The 22,559-nt window shown below is 41.6% G+C and overlaps 2 protein-coding genes across 15 annotated transcripts in view; one reads left to right on the forward strand and one right to left on the reverse strand.

Moving 5' to 3' along the window:
- The first annotated feature begins 4,380 nt into the window (after positions 1-4,380).
- usp1 (ubiquitin specific peptidase 1) lies at positions 4,381-14,367 on the forward strand. Of its 5 annotated transcripts, XR_013933358.1 has the most exons (10): positions 4,394-4,517; positions 5,531-5,762; positions 5,936-6,083; positions 6,626-6,742; positions 6,970-7,139; positions 7,391-8,049; positions 8,483-8,641; positions 8,889-9,090; positions 9,495-11,441; positions 11,481-14,367. XR_013933358.1 is itself a non-coding variant. In XM_080431691.1 (9 exons), exons 2-9 carry the CDS (start codon positions 5,590-5,592, stop codon positions 10,315-10,317), a joined length of 2,451 nt encoding a protein of 816 aa, XP_080287817.1. In that variant the 5' UTR covers positions 4,381-4,517; positions 5,534-5,589; the 3' UTR covers positions 10,318-14,367. The 5 variants fall into 5 exon arrangements, 4 of the variants coding, with proteins under 4 accessions (XP_080287817.1, XP_080287816.1, XP_080287818.1 ...); XM_080431691.1 differs by having other exon boundaries at positions 4,381-4,517; positions 5,534-5,762; positions 9,495-14,367; XM_080431690.1 differs by having other exon boundaries at positions 9,495-14,367.
- A 114-nt stretch (positions 14,368-14,481) lies between these two features.
- The window catches only part of dock7 (dedicator of cytokinesis 7), a 67,491-nt gene continuing 59,413 nt past the window's right edge, over positions 14,482-22,559 (reverse strand). For 6 of the 10 annotated variants that reach the window (XM_080431682.1, XM_080431683.1, XM_080431678.1 and 3 more), the window contains 7 exons: positions 19,104-19,229; positions 18,590-18,679; positions 18,106-18,342; positions 17,331-17,474; positions 16,918-17,024; positions 16,084-16,251; positions 14,482-15,252 (listed from right to left, as the gene is read on the reverse strand). In XM_080431682.1, the coding sequence (XP_080287808.1) occupies positions 15,210-15,252; positions 16,084-16,251; positions 16,918-17,024; positions 17,331-17,474; positions 18,106-18,342; positions 18,590-18,679; positions 19,104-19,229 (915 nt within the window). In that variant the 3' untranslated portion in view covers positions 14,482-15,209. Of the gene's footprint in view, positions 15,253-16,083; positions 16,252-16,917; positions 17,025-17,330; positions 17,475-18,105; positions 18,343-18,589; positions 18,680-19,103; positions 19,239-22,559 lie in introns of all 10 variants that reach the window. The other 4 variants (XM_080431676.1, XM_080431684.1, XM_080431681.1 and 1 more) reach the window with 1 other exon arrangement.

Genomic DNA, 22,559 nt, shown 5'->3' on the forward strand with positions numbered 1-22,559 from the left:
AACTCACGCACACTCACGCGCACGCACACACACACACACACACACACACACACACACACACACAGAAGAGCTACAGTCACTACTCTGAACCGAGCCACTGTGATGTGTCTGCCAATGTTTATGTTGCAAATACAGTAAATAAACTAGCTGATGCAATAGAAAAACAGAGACCAGGGATGGTCAAAGACAGCCAAAACAAATCTCTCTCTCTGATTGTGATTGTTTGTTCACATGTTCACACATGTCACGTGTGTGTATGTGTAGGTATATAGGGGATAGTGGATGTAATTGAGAGAGCAAGAAAGTGAATGCAAGGATATGCCATGAAGCCGCCCCCCTGTGATTACGGAAAAAGGGCAGTGTGTGTGCGTGCGTGCGTGCGTGCGCGTGTGTGTGATTAAGGACTCGGCTGGGTGGCAGGAGGTAGGTTTCAGGACATGCTTGTCATTCTTGGAGTGCACCATAGCCTATCGCTCCTTCTTTTTTTTCCTCCAATGTTCCTCTCCTCTCCTGATGTGGGGAGGGGGATGGAGGGGTGGGGGTTCTAGTCAGAGCCCTGAGATGCCATACCACCCACTTCTGTTACTCTGGACATGAGACCTGCATGCCTTCTAAGGGAAAGTATGCCTTGGTAAATATCCCTCTAAAGATCAAAGCAAAGAGAGAATGATGCTCTTACTTACTACAATGTAGGCCAGTGGTTCCAAAACAGTGGGTCAGGTACCCATTTGTGGGTTGCAGATGCATTTTTATGGGGCGCTAGTACAATACAAAAAAGTTTAGGAACCACTGATGTAGGCTATGTAATCAACATTTACATGTTTGTTTACCATAAGCAAAGGGGCATTTTTGTTAAGAAATGTAACTCCCCTCCTCCCACGACCTATTCCATAATATTGGTAGCCTCGCGTAGCCAGACTATATCACTGCATGGATATGAGTCTGGTGCTTCCATGAGGACGTTTTTTTCTCCCAAGGGGCGGGATCAAAACAATTGGCCCTCGACGCAATTGGTTAGACCTACAACCAACTACCAATTACAGTCTCCCATATTCGAATACTGGGCCCTGGTTGGTCACCCACGTCTTCTGGAGCAGGAAATGGATTCTCTATGGAGCGGTGCCAAACCCAAATCGCAGAGCGCAATTTTTTTTTGCACTCGCAGATTCGTCTGGTCCCAGGCTATAATATTGGTAGTCAACAAGGATGCGTTAAAGGGAAATGCCACACCCCCGAAGCTAAACATCTACACACTAAACAGTAAACACCCAAGCGAGAGGATCATGCAACATCAACCCCTTATTAATGATAGATCTTCAGGGAAAGGTGCAGAGCATGCAGCACTTTGCTCAATGTAATATCCAAATGAAATACAGGTAGTGTAGATAGCTTATTCAATACAAAGCAGGGATACTGCAATAGAATCAGACAAACATATACAGAATGTGTCATTTGGTTAGAGCTTAGGGGAAGAACAGACTGTGCCATTGCCCAGTCTCGTTAATTCTGACATGGGGAATCTATCGGCTATAATTTCAAAGTTCCATTTCCTTAGGAATACTAATCATGATGGAGTAAACAGTCTTGTCAACCCACCAGTTTTGCGTTGTTATATTAGCCTCCAGTCCACAGTAGTGTATAGGCTATAGTGGTAGACATACAGTATATAGAGGGTGAGACCATCCAGTATGTCAGAGAGGTAATTGGGTTGATGGGTAAGTAGGTTATAGCAACTATGCCCGTGGAGTGTGCTGTCTACTCTCATCCACACAGTCAAATCCTCAGTGTTAATGTGTCCAGATTTGAGAGTGTGCACATGTAACCAAATGGACCCTTGCTGGTGGTCTATTTTTAGATTACATGTGTAGTACACTCTCACTCTCACAGTTAAATTGCATAAGCTGCCTTTACAACTAGGCCTGTCACAATTATTACATAATAGCCCAATCGCAAATATTTTTAGATTTTTTTTTTTGCATAATCGTTATAATCGTTCCATGAAAGATGTTCACACACATTTTCAAATATTAAAAAAGCAGATCTACAAAAAATATTAAATATGTCAATAATTTATTTGTATATTTAAGTTATTTGTCATATCTGCCCTGTGCAAATGTTTTCTTATGAAGCCTAAAGGCAAACAGAACATTAATCGTCAACTTAAACTTGTGATCATGACAGTCCTATTTACAACGTCACTCGTCTTAACCAAGCCAGATGAGCAGATTCCCGATACTCAAGACACAGCTCAGGTCCACCGTCTATCGATACATCCATGCATAGGGGCTGCTGACCAAGCAGGACAGGCACTCTGCAGCAGCCAGCCAGCAGCAGCTGTCCTGCAGCCTATAGTCCTGCACGCCGCCGTTTAGCCAAACACTGCGGGTAACGGCTGTATGCGAGCCGTTTGACAATTGCAACACACCTGACATGTCTTTTTTTCTTATACCTGGCTTCAGGTATTCTCACGCCGATGTAACCAACAACACCAGCAGCACTGCACACACACCATATCCAATCAATTCATAATCACTCGAAATTAGGCAATGTCCGAGATTACCAGTCTCGTGGTATAAACGTTGCCCAAACATATTCGCGTTTATCTTATTCTCGCAGGAGGGAATGTGAAAATATGGCAACAATGTCTTACCGTTAAATTGGTGGAAGGGTAAGCCCTGCTGGCTGTCAAGCGATGAGATGAGAGGATGGTCCAAGGAGAGAGGTGTGCGAATGATGCTCTGGCTCTGACAGCTGTTTCTGTGTCAGACAGCGCCCCCTGTCGGTTCAAGTTAGCTCTGGTCCGTAGCGTTAGAAGGAGTTCTCCTTAACGCTATGTTACTTTTCATCCGCTGCCCGAACACCCTCAGTAGCGCAGCGGCCGCAGCCTCTCGTCTCTAGTAAAAAATATATATATACGCTTTCGCTACTCACCAAAACAAAGACGGTTTTAAGATGCTGAAAGCCTACTTTCCTTGGTGGAAACACTCCGAGCCCTCCACCTCACGTCTAAAATACACCTTTTGGCCAGAAAATAAAATATTCCACCGGATCGGAAATGTTTTAGTTACTCCACTGCGCTCCCTACAGATTTGCTCAATCGAATTTTTCTATTGAAAATATCTGTAGGGGGCGCAGTAGCTACCAAGGATCTATGCTGGTACCATTCATAGAAGATATATAGGCCTAGCTGTAGAATACAACTCTCGTAGACGTATTTATGATTCTGACGTTTTCAATCTACGAGAGTTGTAGGGTTCACCCCCCATGGACATAGGGACTTTCAGCAATATGCCCCGTAGACACTCCAAACATGTACAAATTGAGAATAAAGGTGCTTACCCCCACGCCCCAAATGTTAACTCTCGCTACGGGGTAGTAGTTTAATGTAATAATCCATATCTTTCAATAAAGAAGTGTTTTAATGCCGTCTGTGGCAAGTCGGAAGTTCCCAATGGGCGGTATTGACGCGCACCACTGGTGAAACCCGGAATTACACTCAATGTAAACAGGAAGTAAACGAGGGTGAAAAATGGGGTTCGGCCACAGACGGCATTAAAACACTTATTTATTGAAAGATATTGATTATTACATTAAACTACTACCCCGTAGCGAGAGTTTACATTTGGGGCTTGGGGGTAAGCACCTTTATTTTCAATTTGTACATGTTTGGAGTGTCTACGGGGTATAGTGCTGAAAGTCCGTGTCCATGGGGGGTGAACCCTACAACTCTCGTAGATTGAAAACGTCAGAATCATAAATACGTCTACGAGAGTTGTATTCTACAGCTAGAAGATATAGATGCGGAATGCGGATATAGTTGTTTCAGTATTCTTAAAAAAGGAAAACTGACTTAAAATACAGCAATGCACACATCATCTAATATGAGAGTGACGAGTGACTACACTAGCGTTGACTCCCATGGTAAGAATGGAATGCGGAAATGCTTGTTCATCTCAATGAGATAGTTCCAATGTTTGGAACTACAGCCCATAGCGGCCCGCTTTGCGGCGAGATCAAAGCGTGTCATAACTCTCTCTCTCTCTCTCTCTCTCTCTCTCTATGGGTCTGCATGCCCACGAAACAAAAATAAACAATTCACAGTGAGTAGCATTTTATTTTTTTAGGCATAAAAGGTAGAGATGATGACCTTACAAAGATGGCTTCCATAACGGTACCAGTCGCGTTCCACTGGGTCCTACGTCAAATTGGCGTCTGGTGAGAAGCCTGACATTTGCGACATGCACGGTTTCAGTTTGTATTTATTTAGACATCTTTGTGTGCATTCTTGGGCCATATATGGTCGTGGGAGTTCTATCAGATAATAATTATGGTTATTATTGTGTGCTGATTTGACGGTTGTTTGAGCCTCGTTCCGGGGTGGGTCTTGCGGTTGGAAAAAGCGCCAACTTCTGCTGCTTGCCTCGGCCGGAGAATCGGTGCCTCCGCAAATAGGCTTGAAAATCGTGAATTTTGTGAAGAAACCGTGTTCAGTTTGTGCCTGGGATGAACCAGTAGAGGTGAGTGAACACATCTGCGGTCGACACACGGCTTCTGGCGTGTCGTTGGTCTCGGTAGGAACTGTTAGAAACGCGTGTTGTCTTTTTTTTCTTCCTCCCACTTCTTTCCCGCACCGCCACCACTGTTGCCATGTCTGTTTATTATAAGCGACGTTGGGCTTTTTTCCCCTGTAGAGTTGCTTGTAAATATTGTTAGTACTAGTTGCTCCGTCCTCCCCTCACTCCTGAACTAGACCTTGAGATACTTAAACTCCTTCACCTGGGGCCTTGAGATACTTAAACTCCTTCACCTGGGGCAAAGTCTCATTCCCTACTCCTTGGAACTGCACAATCCGTTTCCTGCTGAGAACCATGGCCTCAGATGCTGATCCTCATCCCAGCCGATCCAGAGTCCACATTTTATTTCAAGATTTTTGGAAAATAGCATATCTACAAGCTCACAACGTGTCGCGAGCTTGAAGATCGGCTATTTTCAATGTATATAGGTTTAAAATACTCATCATAGTGGCCTAGTTGCTTCTTTTGGGCTTGTTTTCATAGACCTGGCTGCTTGTTTGTCTCTCACACAATCTGGCAACACCACCACCACACCGATGTGGCCCAGTGTGTGTCTCGGTTCATGTGTTCGACAACAACTCTCTTCCTATTCGTTTGTTGATGATCGCAGCAGTGATCGATTTAGATTTGTTTTAACTCCGTCGTCATATTTCACCGTTTAGTGAGTTAATGTTCCCCGGGAAAAGGGGCACAAATAATAAGGCAGGTGCAAACGAGGACAATTCGAACAAACCTACATCACAAACTGCCAGGTAGTACGTAGTGTTATGTAATGTCATATTGTGTGTGTGGCCGACAGTGTTGTGTGCATCTTATCGAAGACGGATATTGTCTATCTTGTTTGTTATGTATACAAATGTTATGTATGATGTTAGTACTTGCGTATCTTAGTTTTTGAGTGAAGTTTAAACTAGACTTTGTGACTGTTTTGCTTGCTTGTTTCATTCTGTGGCCAGCAGGGTGCGCTGTTGCCTCGTTCTGTGGTCAGATTTGACGCCGACGGCTCCAGTGGAAGATGCCTGGACTACAGGGTGAAACCGTGATGGTGGCCCTAGTTGGGAGCCCCATCAAGAAGAGTAAACTGTCCCTCAAGTTCTTCCAGAAGAAGGAAGCTAAACGAGCGTTGGACTTTAACGAACCTGCGGTAGATGAACTTAAAACCGCGGACCCTGAGCAGCCTGCAGCAAGGTAAGGTTGTCGCATCAATCCCTTCAGAAGCTGCCATTGGGAAGGGGAGAACATTTTACGATGCCACCATCCAGTATGTCAGTTGAATTGGGTTGATGGGATAAATGAATTCATGTGTTATTTAGTTGCTGACTTGGTTTTAATGTACCCTACACCTTTTCCCCATTGTGCAGTGATAGTGATCAGGTGGTACCTCTCCCTGATCCATGTCCAGCCTCCCCAGTCCCTTTTATGTCATCATGTGACAAGAGCGAGACCTTGGTGCCATTTGCGGGATTGAACAACCTGGGGAACACTTGTTATCTGAATAGCATTCTACAGGTAGGGAATAACAACCTCTGGATGCTTTCCTCTTAGAAATCAACAATTCCAATCACTTATTTTGGGGTGAACATTCTGCAACATTTAAACAGATGTTGCACATGCACAATGGTTTTGGGTGCCCTAGGCATGAAATATGTTTTGTTTGTTTTTTTGCAACTAACTGCATCAGTTGGTTGAACATTGTGGTGACTAACCATGGCAGGTGTGTATGGCAGCTGTTTGTCATGCACCATGCACATAAAATGCATTGATTCTGTGGCAGTAATATGAACTAAGAAGCAATACTCAGCATTTACTTATATAAAAGAGTTCCAACAAGTCATTGTGTTTTTGGAAATATGTTTATATATTGTGTACGTATACTTTTTATGCTGGTTCAAGTGTGAGTGACTACTGATGGATCTCAAGTCCTTTTTTTCTGTATTGAAACAAATGTAACAAAAAGGAAATAGCAGCAGACAAAATAATAATAGTTCCTATATTCCAGCTATTCTAGTCACATAACTAACACATTCAATGTTTGATCATTTCTATTCCAGGTGCTATACTACTGCCCAGGGCTCAGAGATGGCATCAAAAAGCTGCACAGCCACTCTGCCTGTAAAGACAAACCAAAGGCAGAATCAAATGAAGAAAGTGCTAAAAGTGACTTGGAGGTCAGTACAAGAACAGTGCCATGGGTTCACAGGATGGTTACAGTCAAACGAAAAAAGTATTTGTATACTAGATTTGAGTTTCCTCAAGGGATTTCTTTCTAACATTCTGACGAGTTTTGTGACATGATCTCCCAGGTCATATATACTTTCTATTGGCATTGACATTGGTTATACCGTATATTTTTATTTTCTCACTGGAAGAATTTTGCCCACCGTGTTATTAACAGGCAGAAGGTTCTTCTGAGGAGGTCTTACCAGCTCACATGGATCTACTCAGGAACTTCAACAGTCTGATTACGTCAATGGAGCAGCTCCAGTCCAGCTTCCTGCTCAGCCCTGTCAGCCACGGTGAAGGAGAACTGGCCACGCCGCCTCGCAAAATACTCCACACACTCAGGTACTGGCTCCTTTGAAACACCTCTGTGATCTGGCAGATTGATACGTGTTTAAGTTTACCACTGATAAATGTAACAATGCAAACATTTGACTAAATCTTATTTTTTGGGTGTGAAAGAAATGGCATAAAGCTTTGCCAGTAATAAGACCCCAGTTCTTTAAATGTGGTCAGAATCCATTGGTTTATGTGTTGTACTGATGTTTCTGTTACCGAATTATTATTTTAAAGTGTACTTTTGTGTGTTTTCCCAGACAACTCAACACCATGTATGAAGGATACCAACAACATGATGCCCAGGAGGTGTTGCAGTGCATCCTGGGATATATCCAGGAGGCATGCGTCACCATCAGGAAGGAGCAGCCTGAACAAAAGGAGGATGAAAAGGTACCAGAAGTCACACCAGAGAGCATCGCCGGCGACGCCGCTGCCACAGAGGAGGAAGGCCAAGGCAATGGCAAGAGGAAGAGCGACACGGAGGCAGGAAACGCCAAGAAGAAACCCAAATCTGTCAAGTCTAAGACATCTGACGCGGACCAGTCGAGCAGACCCATGACCCGCTCCAAGAGGAAGTCCTCCAGTGACATCACCGCGGCCGGCAGCCAAGACGTCGCCGGGGCGGAGAAACGGGACGGAGAGGAGCAGGGTGGGAGTGACGGCGAGGAGAAAGATGAAAAGACCTCAAAGAAGGACGACGGAAAGAGAAAAAAGAGAAGCAAGCTGGCCTGGCTGAGACCTTCTGGGAAGCAGCCCAGTATCTTCTCTAAGTTCCGCAGCATGGGGAAGCTCAGCTCCACCACCGTAGCTAAGAACCAGGACAAGCCAGACCTGGAGTCGGGACTGAATAGTGAGAAAACCGGCCCAGAGCCTGCCAGTCAAAATACAGCTGAAAACAAGAAGACAAGTAGTCAAGGTAAGAGAATGGGGCTGTTGGTGTAAAGTGCTACATGGACGACATGTTTAAGTTGTAAATGCTGGGCAACATTGATGGCAGTAGGGATAGGGAATATGTGTGTCAATTTATGCATGTAGCAAAAACAAGTGGCAGGTATGCATGTACATAAAGTGCAAAAAGTAGCAACGCATCGATAGGTCCATATTGGAAGTTAGTCCGCCTAAGGTAAAATCCACAACTTTAAATCCACATAGGAAAGTAGTGAAAACCTGGGATTACAGTTATGCACAGAGCCCACAGCAATTATCGAAATTGGACCAAGTTTATGTCGACCAGTCACTTAATTTACACTACAATAAATGCAATGTAGCTTTCTGTGGTACATCAGCTTGTGAGGGCCTTGACTTAGGAGGAGTGATGATCCGATTGTGGCTTCACTTTTTGTGTTCAGATGGCCTGGACCTGATGGAGCGGTTGTTCCAGGGGTGCCTGGTACTGAGGACTCGCTGTCTGGAGTGTGAGAACTACACGGAGAGGAGGGAGGACTTCCAAGATATCAGTGTCCCTGTACAGGAGGACCAACCCAGCAGCCCAGCTGACCTCTCTGAGGGTGAGGGTCGGACTTTCATATACGGAATATTACTACTGCACACAAAGGCTTGGAAATGACAGTGTATGAGCATAGTCACATGCACAATTTGCACACAAACACTAGTGTTAAATGAACACACCTGCATGTACGCTGACAGACTGATGTAGTGGCACTTATAGGGGAGAGTTACTTTGGACTAATATGAATGGCAGAGGAGATTAAAAGTCGCTTCTCATTGTAAAGTATGCATTCCTCTCCACTCCAGTCTCTCCAGACCCTAAACCAGAGGTGAAGACTCTGAAGTGGGCCATCTCCCAGTTTGCCTCCGTGGAGCGCATCGTCGGAGAGGACAAGTACTTCTGTGAGACCTGCCACCATTACGCCGAGGCAGAGAGGAGCCTTTTGTTCGATAAAACTCCAGAGGTCGTCACCATTCACCTCAAGTGCTTCTCTGCCAACAGTTTAGAGTGAGTATATAATGTGACAAGTTTCACCGTTTTCTCCCTATGTGTAGAACGTCACAAACCCCTCAGACTGGCATCCGTCTGAACAAGGTTAACCCATTTAGACCGGGAAAGCATCTGACTGTAGCAGATATACAAGCTCATAGTGCGGCACCGAGTGCCGCGCTATGAACTTGTAGTTGCTATCTTTGGAATAAATCGTGAACATTCGTGTAAATCTTTGAATATTTATATTTTCAAGCAAACATTTGTAACTCAAATCTTTGCTTCTGGGGATCCCTGGAACAAAATATTTTTACAAATGTTTAAAAATATATACAGTATATTCAAAGATTTGCACAAATTATGTCAGATTCATCCATATGAGACCTGACTGACTCTCCCCTACCCTGGCTTTTGCTCCACAGACTAGACCCATATGCGGGCCTCTCTAAGGTGAACACCCCACTTCAGACCCCTCTGTCGCTGTCCCTAGAGGAGTGGTGCACGCAGCCCTCGGCCGATGAAGGGCGACGCTATGAGCTGTTCGCCGTGGTCATGCACAGCGGCGTCACCATCAGCAGTGGCCACTACACCACCTACATCCGCATGTCTGACCTGAAAGACACAAGGCTCTGGCCGCAGGATGAAAACAAAGTCAAGACCGAGGAGGGAGCGGAGAGCGAAGCAGCCGGTGAACCGAAGGAGAAAGAAGAGGCTACGCTGGACTACGACGACGGCGAGGTGTCGTTTAGCTTGAGAGGGAGAGCGCACAGCAATGGAGATGCAAACACGAACTCGGACAGCAGCGTAAACTCTGGCAAAACGGGTTGCAAGAAGTCGTCAGAGGGCGTAGTGGGACTCCTAGGGGGCCAGAGGAGTGTGTCTAGTTATGAGCTTGCCAACGGAAGCAGCAAACAGGCAGACAAAACGACAACGGAGGGATCGAGGCGCAGGCGAAACACAAGTAGCCTTGGGCAGAACACTGAGACCGAAGTGAAGAAGGAGCCAGAGGCCGACGAAGGAGGACAGGGTTCATCTACAGCTGTGTGTGGAGATGGAATGGAGGCTACGGAGCAGCAGGCTCTCAACAGGCTCCTGGAATACGAAGGCAAGTGGCTGCTGTTTGACGACTCAGAGGTGCGTCTGTTTGAGGAGGAAGATTTCCTGAGAGCCTGCTCTCCCAAAACCTGCTCCACATCCACACCCTATCTACTTTTCTACAGGAGAGCAGCTGACCCTGGACACTGAACTGAGCACCACCGAGAGTTTTATGTCAATGCACCTCGTTTTAGCAGAACACGTGAGACGGAGATGTACTGCCAGCTGAACAAACTCAACCCAACCCTGGCATGTCTACTAGAGGCTCTTGAAACTAAAAAGCCGTTATCTACTTTCGATTCTGATTCAGGCTACAGACTTTTTTTGAAACGAGGTCCTTTTCAGATGTGGCTTCTACAATAGACTGCTTTGACCTTTAAGCACAGGGGAGTGCTTCTGCCAAATTGTCCTTTTGCTTGGTTGTCTGGTTTAATATTCTTGTTTGTCTATTACCTCTTTCTAGGTCCTCTTTAAAAATGCGCTGTGTATGTGTTTTGGTGTCTTTTTTAGTGTTGAACCTTTTGGATTCCTTTTTACAACATGGAAAAGCACTTTGATACTTATATTTGAATACCCTTTGAGTCAGCAGCTACCTACATCCATTCCTTTTGTGTGCAAAGGAGACTGGTCAGATATAGATGGAATAGGATATTTTTTTATTTAAATTTTAAACCTTTTTAACACACCTCGATGTCCTTACAACTCTTTAAAACACACGTAGACAGGTGATGGTATGATGAGTCCCATAAATAATACAAGAAAAACTGTTCCAGGGTGTTTGTGAAAGGAAACACATAGCCTGTTTCTATATGGAAACAAACTAAAAGTTGTTTTCTTCTTTTTTCAGCTGAACTGATTTTTTTTTCTTTCTTTTTCAGTGTTTTGAATTTTCCATTTTCCAATTAATCAGACAGAAGACATTATCCAGAATTCCAAACAATATATATCTCGGCACAATCAAATAAAATGTATATTTAATAAATATAACACATCTGTCAAACATTACACATCACTTTTAGTCTGCTATCACAGTGAATATCACCACCACAGCTGGGCCATAGTGTCTTTTGTCATTTGCTCGAGATAGAATGGCCGATACTTTCACATTTTATACTCAAAATGTCAAGTTATTTTTTTAATGCACATTAGGGGGGCCACGGAAGTGATACTGTATCCAGTTCAAGATCAAGGTCTGCATTTAGTACAGGACATTTTCCTTGTGTTTTTGTGATTTGGGGCAGGACCAAAGGCATTGTGTAAGGCTGGCAGTATTAGTTTTACATGGAAGACTAAATGGAAAGGTGGCAGTTTAGATTTCGTCACCTTCCTAAAATAATGGCCCACGTCATTTGAGGGAAATGATATTTTATCTTCATGACACTGGCCACCTCTGGTAAAAATCGCCTACAGCATATCCTTATTGAAAAGATTATGCTGTTCCCACCCCAATAGTATAATGGCGTATGTCAAGAGTGTGACCTAGGCCATTTTATGTTGCTTAAAGGGCAAGACCACTTTGGTAGAGGTTTGGGTTGTGTATTTACCTTGCCATGACGTCACTCCAAAGGTGGACAAGAAATAAGAAATTATTGCTCCATTGATTAAGAATTGATAATTCAAAATATACTTTTGTTGACTTACATTGTACGATAAAACAGCTCTCAAAGTCACTCTTTTAGCAAGTAAAATAACTCAAAAGTTGATTCAGACAATATAGAGCATCACAAAACCCAGTACCGTTTGCTTTTTTTAATAAAAAGGTTAACTTCCTGTTTTAGCTATTTTTATTAAGAAGATCTGGATCTTCAAATAGTAAAATCAGCAGGAAGTTGACATTAGCATTTAAAAGATAAACAGTACTGGGTTTGGTGATCTATATGGTAAGAATCAGCTTTGTGTTAACGTGCTAAGAGTGACTTTGAGAGCATATTTTGAATTATCAATGGGGCAATCATTTTTGGTTTCTCGTCCACATACAACCCAAACCTCTACCAAAGTGGTCTTGCCCTTTTAAGTCAGACAATGTGACCTAGTAGGCCAATGTTTTTTGGCCATAGTCACATTGTAACTGTCTTGTAACTGACACAGTGTTATTTGTATGTCAATAGTCATACATTGTTATAAACTTTTTGGGTGAAATGATTAAGAAATATCCGTTTGTTTTGGTTCAGTTGACAGGCCATTATCTTAGCAAGGTGACTATTTGAATAGGCCATCCCGTGACGGGTGCACTGTAATATTTTGTGTTTCAACGCCCTGGTTTTGGAATGGGATATTTCCAACCTTTGCACAGTGGTTAAATCCTTCATATTCCCATCATAAATCGATGGAAAAAATCCTGCTTGATCTGGCTGGCAAGGCTAGGTAGTCTGCCGTCTAGGAAAGTTTCCCATTTGGTCTACTTACTGTAATGTTCTCCCTTGCAGTGTTCCATCGTTTTCAGGGCTTTTATATAAATATGATTTATTCTTGTACATCTTTCAACACTGAAATTAATGCAATCTATGCAGGAGATAAAAGTATATATTATGGTGCACTTATGTATATAAATAAAACTATAGCTAACCTCAAAGCTGGTCACAAAATAATACGAAAAGTTAATACCTAAAAAGTACCTCTTGAAATGTGTATGGCACACATGCTGTATATAGCAGCCTGGGAAATGGGATATTGTAGCTATTGTGCTGTGCTTGTATTGGTGCAACAGACCAAAGTGCCATAAAGTGCGCACAATTCACAAGATAGATTTTAGATATGAAGCGTTTTAAAAATGATTACATGAAATGGCAAGCTTGTTTCTATCCCCAGTGTTGTACCTGTTTATAGGGATGTTGTAAGGACCAAGGTGTGGGGATATGTGCAAATTATCAGTTATGGGGTAACTGAATAATTAAGTCCATTAATTTACTAAAATGTTTCCTTATTTTATAGTATCTGAGAGAATGCACAGCCAATCAGGATGTCAAGTCATGTTTTTCATGAATGTTCTGTGTCTAGCAATACTTGCCTATAGTCCATTCCCACCACCATGGCCATTATGATGCCATTACTCTTCATGCATGTTCAACCTCTGTTTAGAAAGGCTTTGCATATGGCCTTTTTGCGATGAATAGCTTTTGGTATTTTAGATTTACACCACATAAGCCCTAGAGACTACAAAAGACAAACAGAATAGATAATATAAATACAAGGCAATAAGAGCTAATTCTAGAGAGCTAGATGTCAGGAGAACCCCTGGTGTAAGCCTCCCACCTATCCCATTTCAGCAGGTAAATAGAAACATGTATCCGTAACTTTGAAGCACAGACTATACTCAGCAGGGAGAATTGTAGAGAGAAGCATCGCCCCAAAACACAAACCAAGGGGAAAGGGTTTCATCACCTAGTATACGCGGTGAATTTCCCCCCAGAAGTCACGTACAGTATGTTAGGGCAGTTCCATCCGGCATTACCAGCATTCTTAGTTTAGTCTTGACTTGTATGTAATGTTAAATGGGTCCTGTAGACCATCTTAAAACTAGAAGCAGCTTCTACTCTCCCTCCGTGAAGATAGCTCTCAAGGCAGGGGCTGACTTGTCTGAGCGGCCCAGAAGAAATAAATTCTTGTCGGAGAAAACTCCAGTATGTACTGTATACAATACTGTTCGTGTCTGCACTAGGAGCAGGAGCAGAGGGGGAGTCAAAAGTCTGTACCAATGTCTCAGTTCCATATGGGCTATTTGTTCATGCCTATGTACTGCAAACATGTCATTGCTAGTCTTAGGTTCTGAAAGTGAAGTTTGCAAGCTGCCCATACATGCCATTAGGCGATTAATGAGTTTGTATTTAACAATTTAGCGGTTACTGTAAAAGGAAGTTGACAATGGCGTTTCCATAATTACACTGTACCCTCATTCCAGCTTTAAGTGTTGCTGTGACTGTAATATGCATCAAAGTTGGCAGGGTTTGTTTTGGCCTTGTGAATTGTATCCATTCTACCAATTAGTTTAGCGGTTAGCAAATGTGGGAGAGCGAGAAATTGTTTTGAAACGCTCGTCCTGGTTTTATTTTGTACATCTGTCATGGTTCATTTGATAGTAAAAAATATTATATATTAATATTTTGTTTGTGTTTGCGGCATTTTAATTTTGAACTCAAAGCCAGTGAATGTTGTGAAATTTCATCTGATAAGAAGCAGGTTTCCAATACCAACATCCCTTATGTCTCAGTGAAGTGAGAACTTCTCCAAATCAGTGGAAATCCTGATATTTACTGATCTATCTCCATAAAATAAAAAACAAGTATATCATTTGGACATTAAAATATTTATTTAGTAAAATATTTAAAATAAACAAACTACATAAAACTGTTTGAGGAAGTTTGAAAGAAGTCCCTAGCTTTAAAACAATGTAGCTTAAACTAAAAACGATAAAGCATCATGATAAATAATGGTACAATTTTTGCACATTTTCCTTTCCCCCCATTTTGGATTAAATAGTAAACTTTCAAGTTGTAAAATGCATTGCTACACTGTAATAAAAAGTGCACACATGAAATTGAATACAGATTTGACACATCGTAAGCAGTTATAAAGACACCTTGACTTTTTAAATATCTCCCATTTTGCAGACACTTGTCAAAGTTTCAGGAAAACATTTCTATATTGGCACTTGACATAACCATCTTAACATACATTTCTCATTAAAACCAAAGGGTACCATTTGCCTAAAACTGGCTTTTTGGCTTGCAGAGGGAAGCCTCCATAGTTTAAATAAAGAAAGCTTTTTCTAGGGTGGCTGAAGGACCGCTTGCATGTCTGACAAATGCCTGACAAAAATTATAAACATTAAACTTGTCAAGGTAATCCTTTTAAAACCACTTTTGTCCTACTGATCGAGTAACATGTTATCTGTAAACAAATTAAGACACTGGAATGACGTACCAAGCTGTAACACTTTCTTTTTTGTTCATTATCAGGAACACTGATCGACTTTCTGGAGACACTCATATTTACACTCGGTAATAAATTAATGTTGCAATCCTCACTTCTTTTTTTCTTCATCTTCAAATGTCAAGCTTCCGAAGACTCATTCTGCTGAAGGAATCCCTGGAAAAACAAACCAACAGCTTTGTTTACACAGGGACAAAATATCCTATATATTATCCTGATCTTCTATATGATATACAGAATATATTGATTTTACATTGTAAGGCGCACAGATCTGTTCATTCTGTCTAAATGAGGAAATACTTAGACAAAATTATTTTGCTGATTTAAGTTCACACCGTGTTCCATTTAGACCTGAAGCTGATTCTCATAACGCCTTCCAAATCCTGACCTAAGTTTTCTGAAAAACTTCAAATATTTATTCAAAAACTACAAAAAATGTATGTTGCTATATACTGTACAAAGCAACAACCCCAAAAGGGGTTCCCGTCTTGGAAGGTATAGTCACAAATAGGGGTTCCCGCCCAGTTAAATGAAAGCCAGTCCAGCAGGCTTTGACATTTTTGTATTTATCTGCACCTCATCAGGTTATGTCACATATTCAGTCTACTCAATGTGATTAGGAGTAAAATAACATTCATAATATGGATAGCAATGCCAAAAAAAAACGTTGCTTGAACAGCATTAATAATGCAGTCAGAAAATTCAAACTACCTTGTCAAGCTGTCCGTTTGCTGCATGTTTTAACAGAAACAAAAGCAAGAAGACATTGAATCGGGGATACAATTAATATAGACTGATCAGTTAGTTTTACAGGTTGCAGGTCAGGTCTAGAGCCGATACAGAAATGGTTTGTGTACTGGATACAGTAGGCAGGCTCTAGACCGGATCTGAGAACTTAACTGTAAATAGAAACCAGGTGATCAAGGTTCAAATGAATATCTCTTTCTAGCTTTCTCTCAAACACAGAGAGTCCCTGGTTGGTCCTACCTGTGTGAGTTGACCTGCAGGACAGGTTTGTAAAGCTGGGGAATCTTTCTGTTGATGAGGGGCTGCAGGGACTCTTTGAGACGATGGTAGTTCCTCTCCAACTCCCGCTGGTACTCCTTCTGGTCTGGACCAATCAGACTCTTGTTCTTCCGCAGAGCATCCTCACACCTAGTCAATGAAAGTCAATGACACACCGCCACGTCAACTTGTCCATTCAATACAAAGCAAGCACTTCATTCATCTCTCTGGATAGGAGCAGCAGCGGAACTTCAACATGCAATGTGCTAGGAGGAGTTCACTGGACAAAAGCACCAGAAGATTCAATTTAGTAAATTCAGGCATTTAGCAGACGCTCTTATCCAGAGCTACTTAAAAAGTAAAAAGATCTGATGCTAGGTTCTTGGTTTACCTATGATTCTAGATTACTGAGGCACTACACTGTCTCCATGCATTTGATGTATGCGTTTACCTTGCTTACTGTAAGTCGCTCTGGATAAAGAGCATCTGCTAAATGCCTAAATTGTAAATTGTAATAAAGCGGATTGGCAAGAACATACAGTAGATGTGATTTTATTCTGTCTACAAGTTATGCTGCAACCACAGTTTAATATGAACTGTAATAGATATCACATTATATATATATGATGGCCAGATCTAAAGTCTCCATATAGAGAAAACAGTAGTTTATTCAGAGGCCCTTACCTGTCATTAATACAATAATATTAACTTTTCACCTGATGTGGGACATTAATGAACTGCTAACATTAACGAAATGAATCAAGTGCCCTAAAAGTGATTAAATATGTAAAACCGATAATACAATTACAGGTGTACCTCTTGGTGAAGTCTTTGAAGCAGAGACGTAGCTTGTTATGGTGTCTGTAGAGCTTTGGATCACTGGGGATCTCACACAGGAACACCTGAGCCACCTCCAGAGGGCCCTGATCAATACAACACACATTTATTTAAAGGTGATTGCACATTCCTGAAGAGTTGGGACTTGTTAAATCAGCAGAATTCATCACCTATCATAAATCAAAACATGTCCATTTTGCTTCACCGTTCGCAAGTTTTACCTATGTGAACACACTTTTTACATACATCATGTTAAATCGCTGTGAGCTTGTAGATCGGCTATTTTCGGCAAAGAGACCTGGCGTAGAGGGAAAAAAGTAGGGGACCTAGGTAGACCCGTGGGGTACACCGGTCGACTAAGTATATAGTGGTTAACTTTTTTCCAAGGTTACCTGGTTGACAGTGGTGCCTACTGAACCCTGCAGCACCATCTGCAGCATCTTGGCGTCAGAGGGGTCCTGGTGGGTGGCGAAGGCCAGTTCCTGAGTCTTCTTCTGCATGTCCTCTATGGCTACCTCGATAGGCATGGAGAGGTACTGGACAAAAGACACAGGAAAAGGAGCCAAAAGGTTTTTAGTGACAAAGGTAGATGCATAATACCTAGGCATGTAACCATTCACTCAACTCACGATACGTTTTGAATACGAATTTTTAAACACAAAATAAATTTCCAGACAAAAACTAAATATTTTTTTTAATTATTTCTCTTACAGAAATCCAGTATATATATTTTTTTACAATACTGTGTTTTCTCTTATCCTCTTTTCAATACAGTAGCAAATTACTGAAAACTTTTTATTATCAATTCTCTTACAAAGATCCTGTATTTTATTCTCTTTTTTTTTTTACACGCCCTCTGCTGTTTGCATCGCGATAAAACATTTTTGAAATCGATTTAAAATGTCACCAGTTTGAATCGACTTTCATCGATTTACGATAAATCTTTACATGCCTAATAATACCGGAAGATCTGGACAAGATGTAGCTTCATTTGGCACGCATGCAAAATAAAAGACTAAGGGGTAAATCAACTAAATTTATTATTCCAATGACACCTATATTTATGACGTATAATTATTTATGACCAATGAGACAGTTGGTCAATGGGGAGTGGGGACGATGTCGATGCTGAACTCATAAGATCTGGCGGTTTAGCAGTGACTTTACCTCCTCTTTGTGGATTATGTTGATACGCGTCTTTATGTACGGGAAGGCGTGGGAGGTGGTGAGGGTGGTCTTGCGTTTGAATTGCTCGTGCAGGTCCCCGTGCGCCCGTCCGTCCAGGGTGAACGGGGTGCAGTACACAAAGCGCCTCAGGTTGTAGTTCTTGTCAAAGTACGTGATGCGGTCCTTCATCTCGTACGTGTCGAAGTACGGCTCGACGTACGTGATCTGGATGTACGCCTGGAGAAAGATGGAGTGAGGCGGGGAAAAAAACATTTTAGTGACAGTGACAAATTTCATTACTTTAACACAACACAAAACAACAATACAGGAGACTAGAATTTAACTAACCGAGTGAACTTATAAATTAAAAGTACACATCAAAAATCATAGTATTATGATAATCTGATAAAATATTCACCTCCAAACCATTTCCCCCAACTAATAAGTAACATATAGACTCATTATTCTCCTGTGTGACACTGACCTTGTTAGGATCCAGTTTGCACTTGTCCACTGGATTAGAGTCCTTAATAACTTCCACTTGTTCCTCTCCAAATCGCTCGCCATAGAAACCCTGAGGATAAACACAGCAAACATGGCCAGCTTAGAACCTCCCCACAAAAAATAGTTACAACTTACAACATACTGTATCTCTAGGGGAGGGGGACATGGAAGTTTTGATTCATGACGAATTGTATAGTGATAAGAGTCTACACGCTCTTGGCACTTCAAATAAGACTGAACTGATGAGGAACAAGTTACTCAAGGACAGGGACTTACTCCATGTAGCTCTCAAAGAACGAGAGTAGCTTTATAATTGAATAAGATTTGGTCCCAGGATGAGAGAATCAGAATTCTCACTCGAGTCCTGTGCTAAAAATGTTTAAGAGCTCAGGTATACAGCAGGGACATATTATGTAGCTGGATTCTATTATCTTCTCAATAGCACTAAGACCATCTGGCAGAATGCCTGGTAGAAGAACGCTTATGGTGTTTACCTCGAGTCTGTGTGAGATTTCTGCCAGCTTTGTGATGGCAGGCTCTTTGTAAACAAACTCCTGCTCATCCAAGTCGCCGAATTTGGACCCATAGAACCCAACTCGGAAGTAAGTACCAAACATTCTCTTCCCATCCTGCAGAGGAAAGAGGAAAATGTTACCCATGCGCAAGACAGAAAATTACTCCATGAGAAAGAAAGCTGAGTCCTTAAATAATCATGGTAAAGTAGTCTATGTGAGAGAACATTGATATACAGAAAACTATTGGTAGAGTTGACGTTGGCATTTTATTGCCGCTGACCTTCTAACATATAGGTCAGTAAAGACCATAAAAATAAAAGATAATACCACATTTCAGGTGAGTCACCAATGAAGGCTATATTTAGCTTTCTGTCTCAATAAACACACTTGACTGTATGTAAACTGAAAAGAAACCAACTGGACAAAGGACAGTTGAAATACTTTTAGTCACCCATCAGGAAAACAACAGAGGGACAACATTGATAAAGCGTTCTGGATAATCAGTGTAAACAGATACAGTAAGCATTAACTTAGTGGCAGTGGCAGTGTGGATCCCCTGTATAACTACAAGCTAGTGTAAAACGTTTGTAAAAGGATTTCATTGTTTGGTAATATGTAATACCCAGGAATCGTTCCTAAACCGTGGTAGCGCAAACAGGTCAGCAGACTTGGCCTGTGCTGTTAACAATGGATGACTTTCACAACGTTTCATTATGTATGAATACATGAATAGCATACAATACCATCCTCTGTGTATGCATGCTATTTGGTTGTGTGTTCTAGTGTGTGCAGAGATGTCCGTGGACATTAGTGACAGACGGTAGTGCGCATTAGGGCTGGGCAATTAACAGAAAATATATTGAAACCAATATTCAGAACCAGGCAATAACCAACTTATAACTGAATAATCGAGAAGCAAGTAAGTAAGGTTGGGAGGCTTATTGTCGGTATCAGCCAAGGACACGTTTATCCCAGTTTCAATGCGCTAGATCCCTGGGAGATGGATTGCTGAGGTGCAGCACAACACCTACCATCAGCTCCCAGAACTTATATCAACAAATTGACAGAAAAGAAAATGTTCCATAGATTCTTTTTACATTTGACTAAATCGATTAGTCCGATTAACACTGCATTATACTTCATAGTGCAATGGGAGCATAAAAAAAATCACACCCAGTGTGAAGTGGGCGGTGTGGTCATCATAGTGATGGAAGCTCACTTTTTAAAAAAAAATTTTTTTGAAGTGCATAATCCTATTTATAGGTTATTAATGTCATCATGTGTCTCGCTAGCCCATCACAGTGCTGAATAGAGTCAGCCAATAGAGTCAGCCAATCACAGTACAGCTAGGGGTGTACTAATGAGCCAATCACAATACAGCTAATGAGGTGTCCCAACCCCACTTATAGGGGCGGCTACACCGCCCAAAAACTGTGAAAATAGCCTAACTACAAGCTCACAAGAGTTTGTAGATCTGATATTTTCACAATTATATATTTTTGAATAATCGTTTATTAATCAATGCAAAAGTTTGAAATAATTGTGCTATTGATTTGAAGTAATATCACCCAGCCCTAGTGTCAAAAGCCTCCTGGTCAAACTCCATACACTTGGTCAGTAGTAACCCTATCGCTCTAGCTCTGTGAGAAAACCCTGCAGCCCTAATACAGAGCGCTATGTAGATGGCAGGCTAGATATGGGGTTTTAAAAGTTTTTCCCTGTTTAAGACCCCTGGGCTAGATGATACATCTCATAATAGTGCAAACTGTATTTACCAGGGAGAGGCACAGAGAATTCACATAACATGACAGAACCCGAAGCAAAAAAACAAACAGTACTGCTCATTCATTGTTTTAAACTGTTCAGAGTTGGGGGTTATATTCAATAAACTATGAACATTCCATTTCATCAAACTTCTATGAAGACATTTTAAATGCATGTCAAACCTCTCTTCTTCCTGTCATAAGCAGAATGAGCCACGCTCAAAAAGTAAACTGGATCACAACGAACAATGGCAACCCTAAATACCATAACTCAACCAACTTGTAGGTCATGTACAGGAAACATGGACTAGAAAGAAAATCCGCCATAGTTATAGTCAGGATGTGCAGTGGTACATTTACCAGTTTTGGGATTACATGTGTGAATACGTGTGCGTATGAGTGTGTGTGTGTGTGTGTGTGTGTGTGTGTGTGTGTGTGTGTGTGTGTGTGTGTGTGTGTGTGTGTGTGTGTGTGTGTGTGTGTGTGTGTGTGTGTGTGTGTGTGTGTGTGTGTGTGTGTGTGTGTGTGTGTGTGTGTGTTGGTAGAAGGCAAGATGGAGCAGGTGGTTTGAGGGGGCGAGAAAGATCTTGAAAACCCACTGGGTAAGAAACAAGTATAACTGGATACATTTCATCCCTCATTGTTAAATGTGTTCATAATGGGGAGAAGAGCATTTAGTTTCATATGTACCAATCAAGAACTGGGCCAAACAGGTGCACATTTGCTCGGTGTCATCAGCATATACTTTGCATTCTTTAGCCTTTCACAATTTTGTTAAGGTAAATTAAAAAGGTAAATTAAATAACCCTCAAAACTAGGAACTTACCACAACAAACAATTAAGTAAAGTGGGAAGGTAGGGTCGGCAACCAGGGGAATCAAAAAGGAGAAAAAACAGAACAAATTTTAATCGGGTACTTCCAGAGACTAACAAAAATAACAAATATTTAAAAAATACAGCATCACCAACAGCAAAGAATATGTCATTTTATTAGAAAAAAAAAAGAATGCAAGCTCTTTATGAAGGGTCTGGACCATGCACAGGCAGAGAAAGTAAAAGGAAGATGAGTGAAAGAAAAATACAGAGAGAAGAGACTTAGTAGCCCTAGAAACACGCCATTCAGAGCAACACTCTCAACGTTGCTCTAAAATAAACAAAGAGTGCTCTGTCCATACCATGCAACAAACCATGAGGACACAACTCAAAAGTTAATACCCGTTAACAAAAGAATAGCATGAATGTAAATAAAAGTCAGGGGTCGATTTAGTGTGAACTTCTGAAACAAAATGGGGAAAATCAACGACCAATCAAAACCCAAAGGGATAAATCAAGTAATTTTAAGAGTACTGTGACAATTGAACCCTCTTGAAAGTCAAAGTAAGCTGGCTCAGAAACTGGATCTGGCTTTGACCCAAATTGAGTTTCTATTACATTAACATGTTTTCAAAAGGCAAATGTAATTGTGTGCGTGTTGAACAACGGCCCAAGGCTGAACGGGAAGTGGAGAGTAGAGCCCTGTCGATATTAAAACGGTGCACTGAAATCGAACCCTGTGTCTGGGGATGAGATGAGATCAGTGGTGGAAAGTAACGAAGTTACTTACTCAAGTACAATTTTGAGGTACTTTTACGTAATTTTTTCAACACTTTATACTTCTACTCTACAACATCTC

This window comes from Gymnoscopelus braueri (genome assembly GCF_963280865.1).
Source record: "Gymnoscopelus braueri genome assembly, chromosome: 6".
NCBI classification, from domain to species: Eukaryota; Metazoa; Chordata; class Actinopteri; order Myctophiformes; family Myctophidae; genus Gymnoscopelus; species Gymnoscopelus braueri.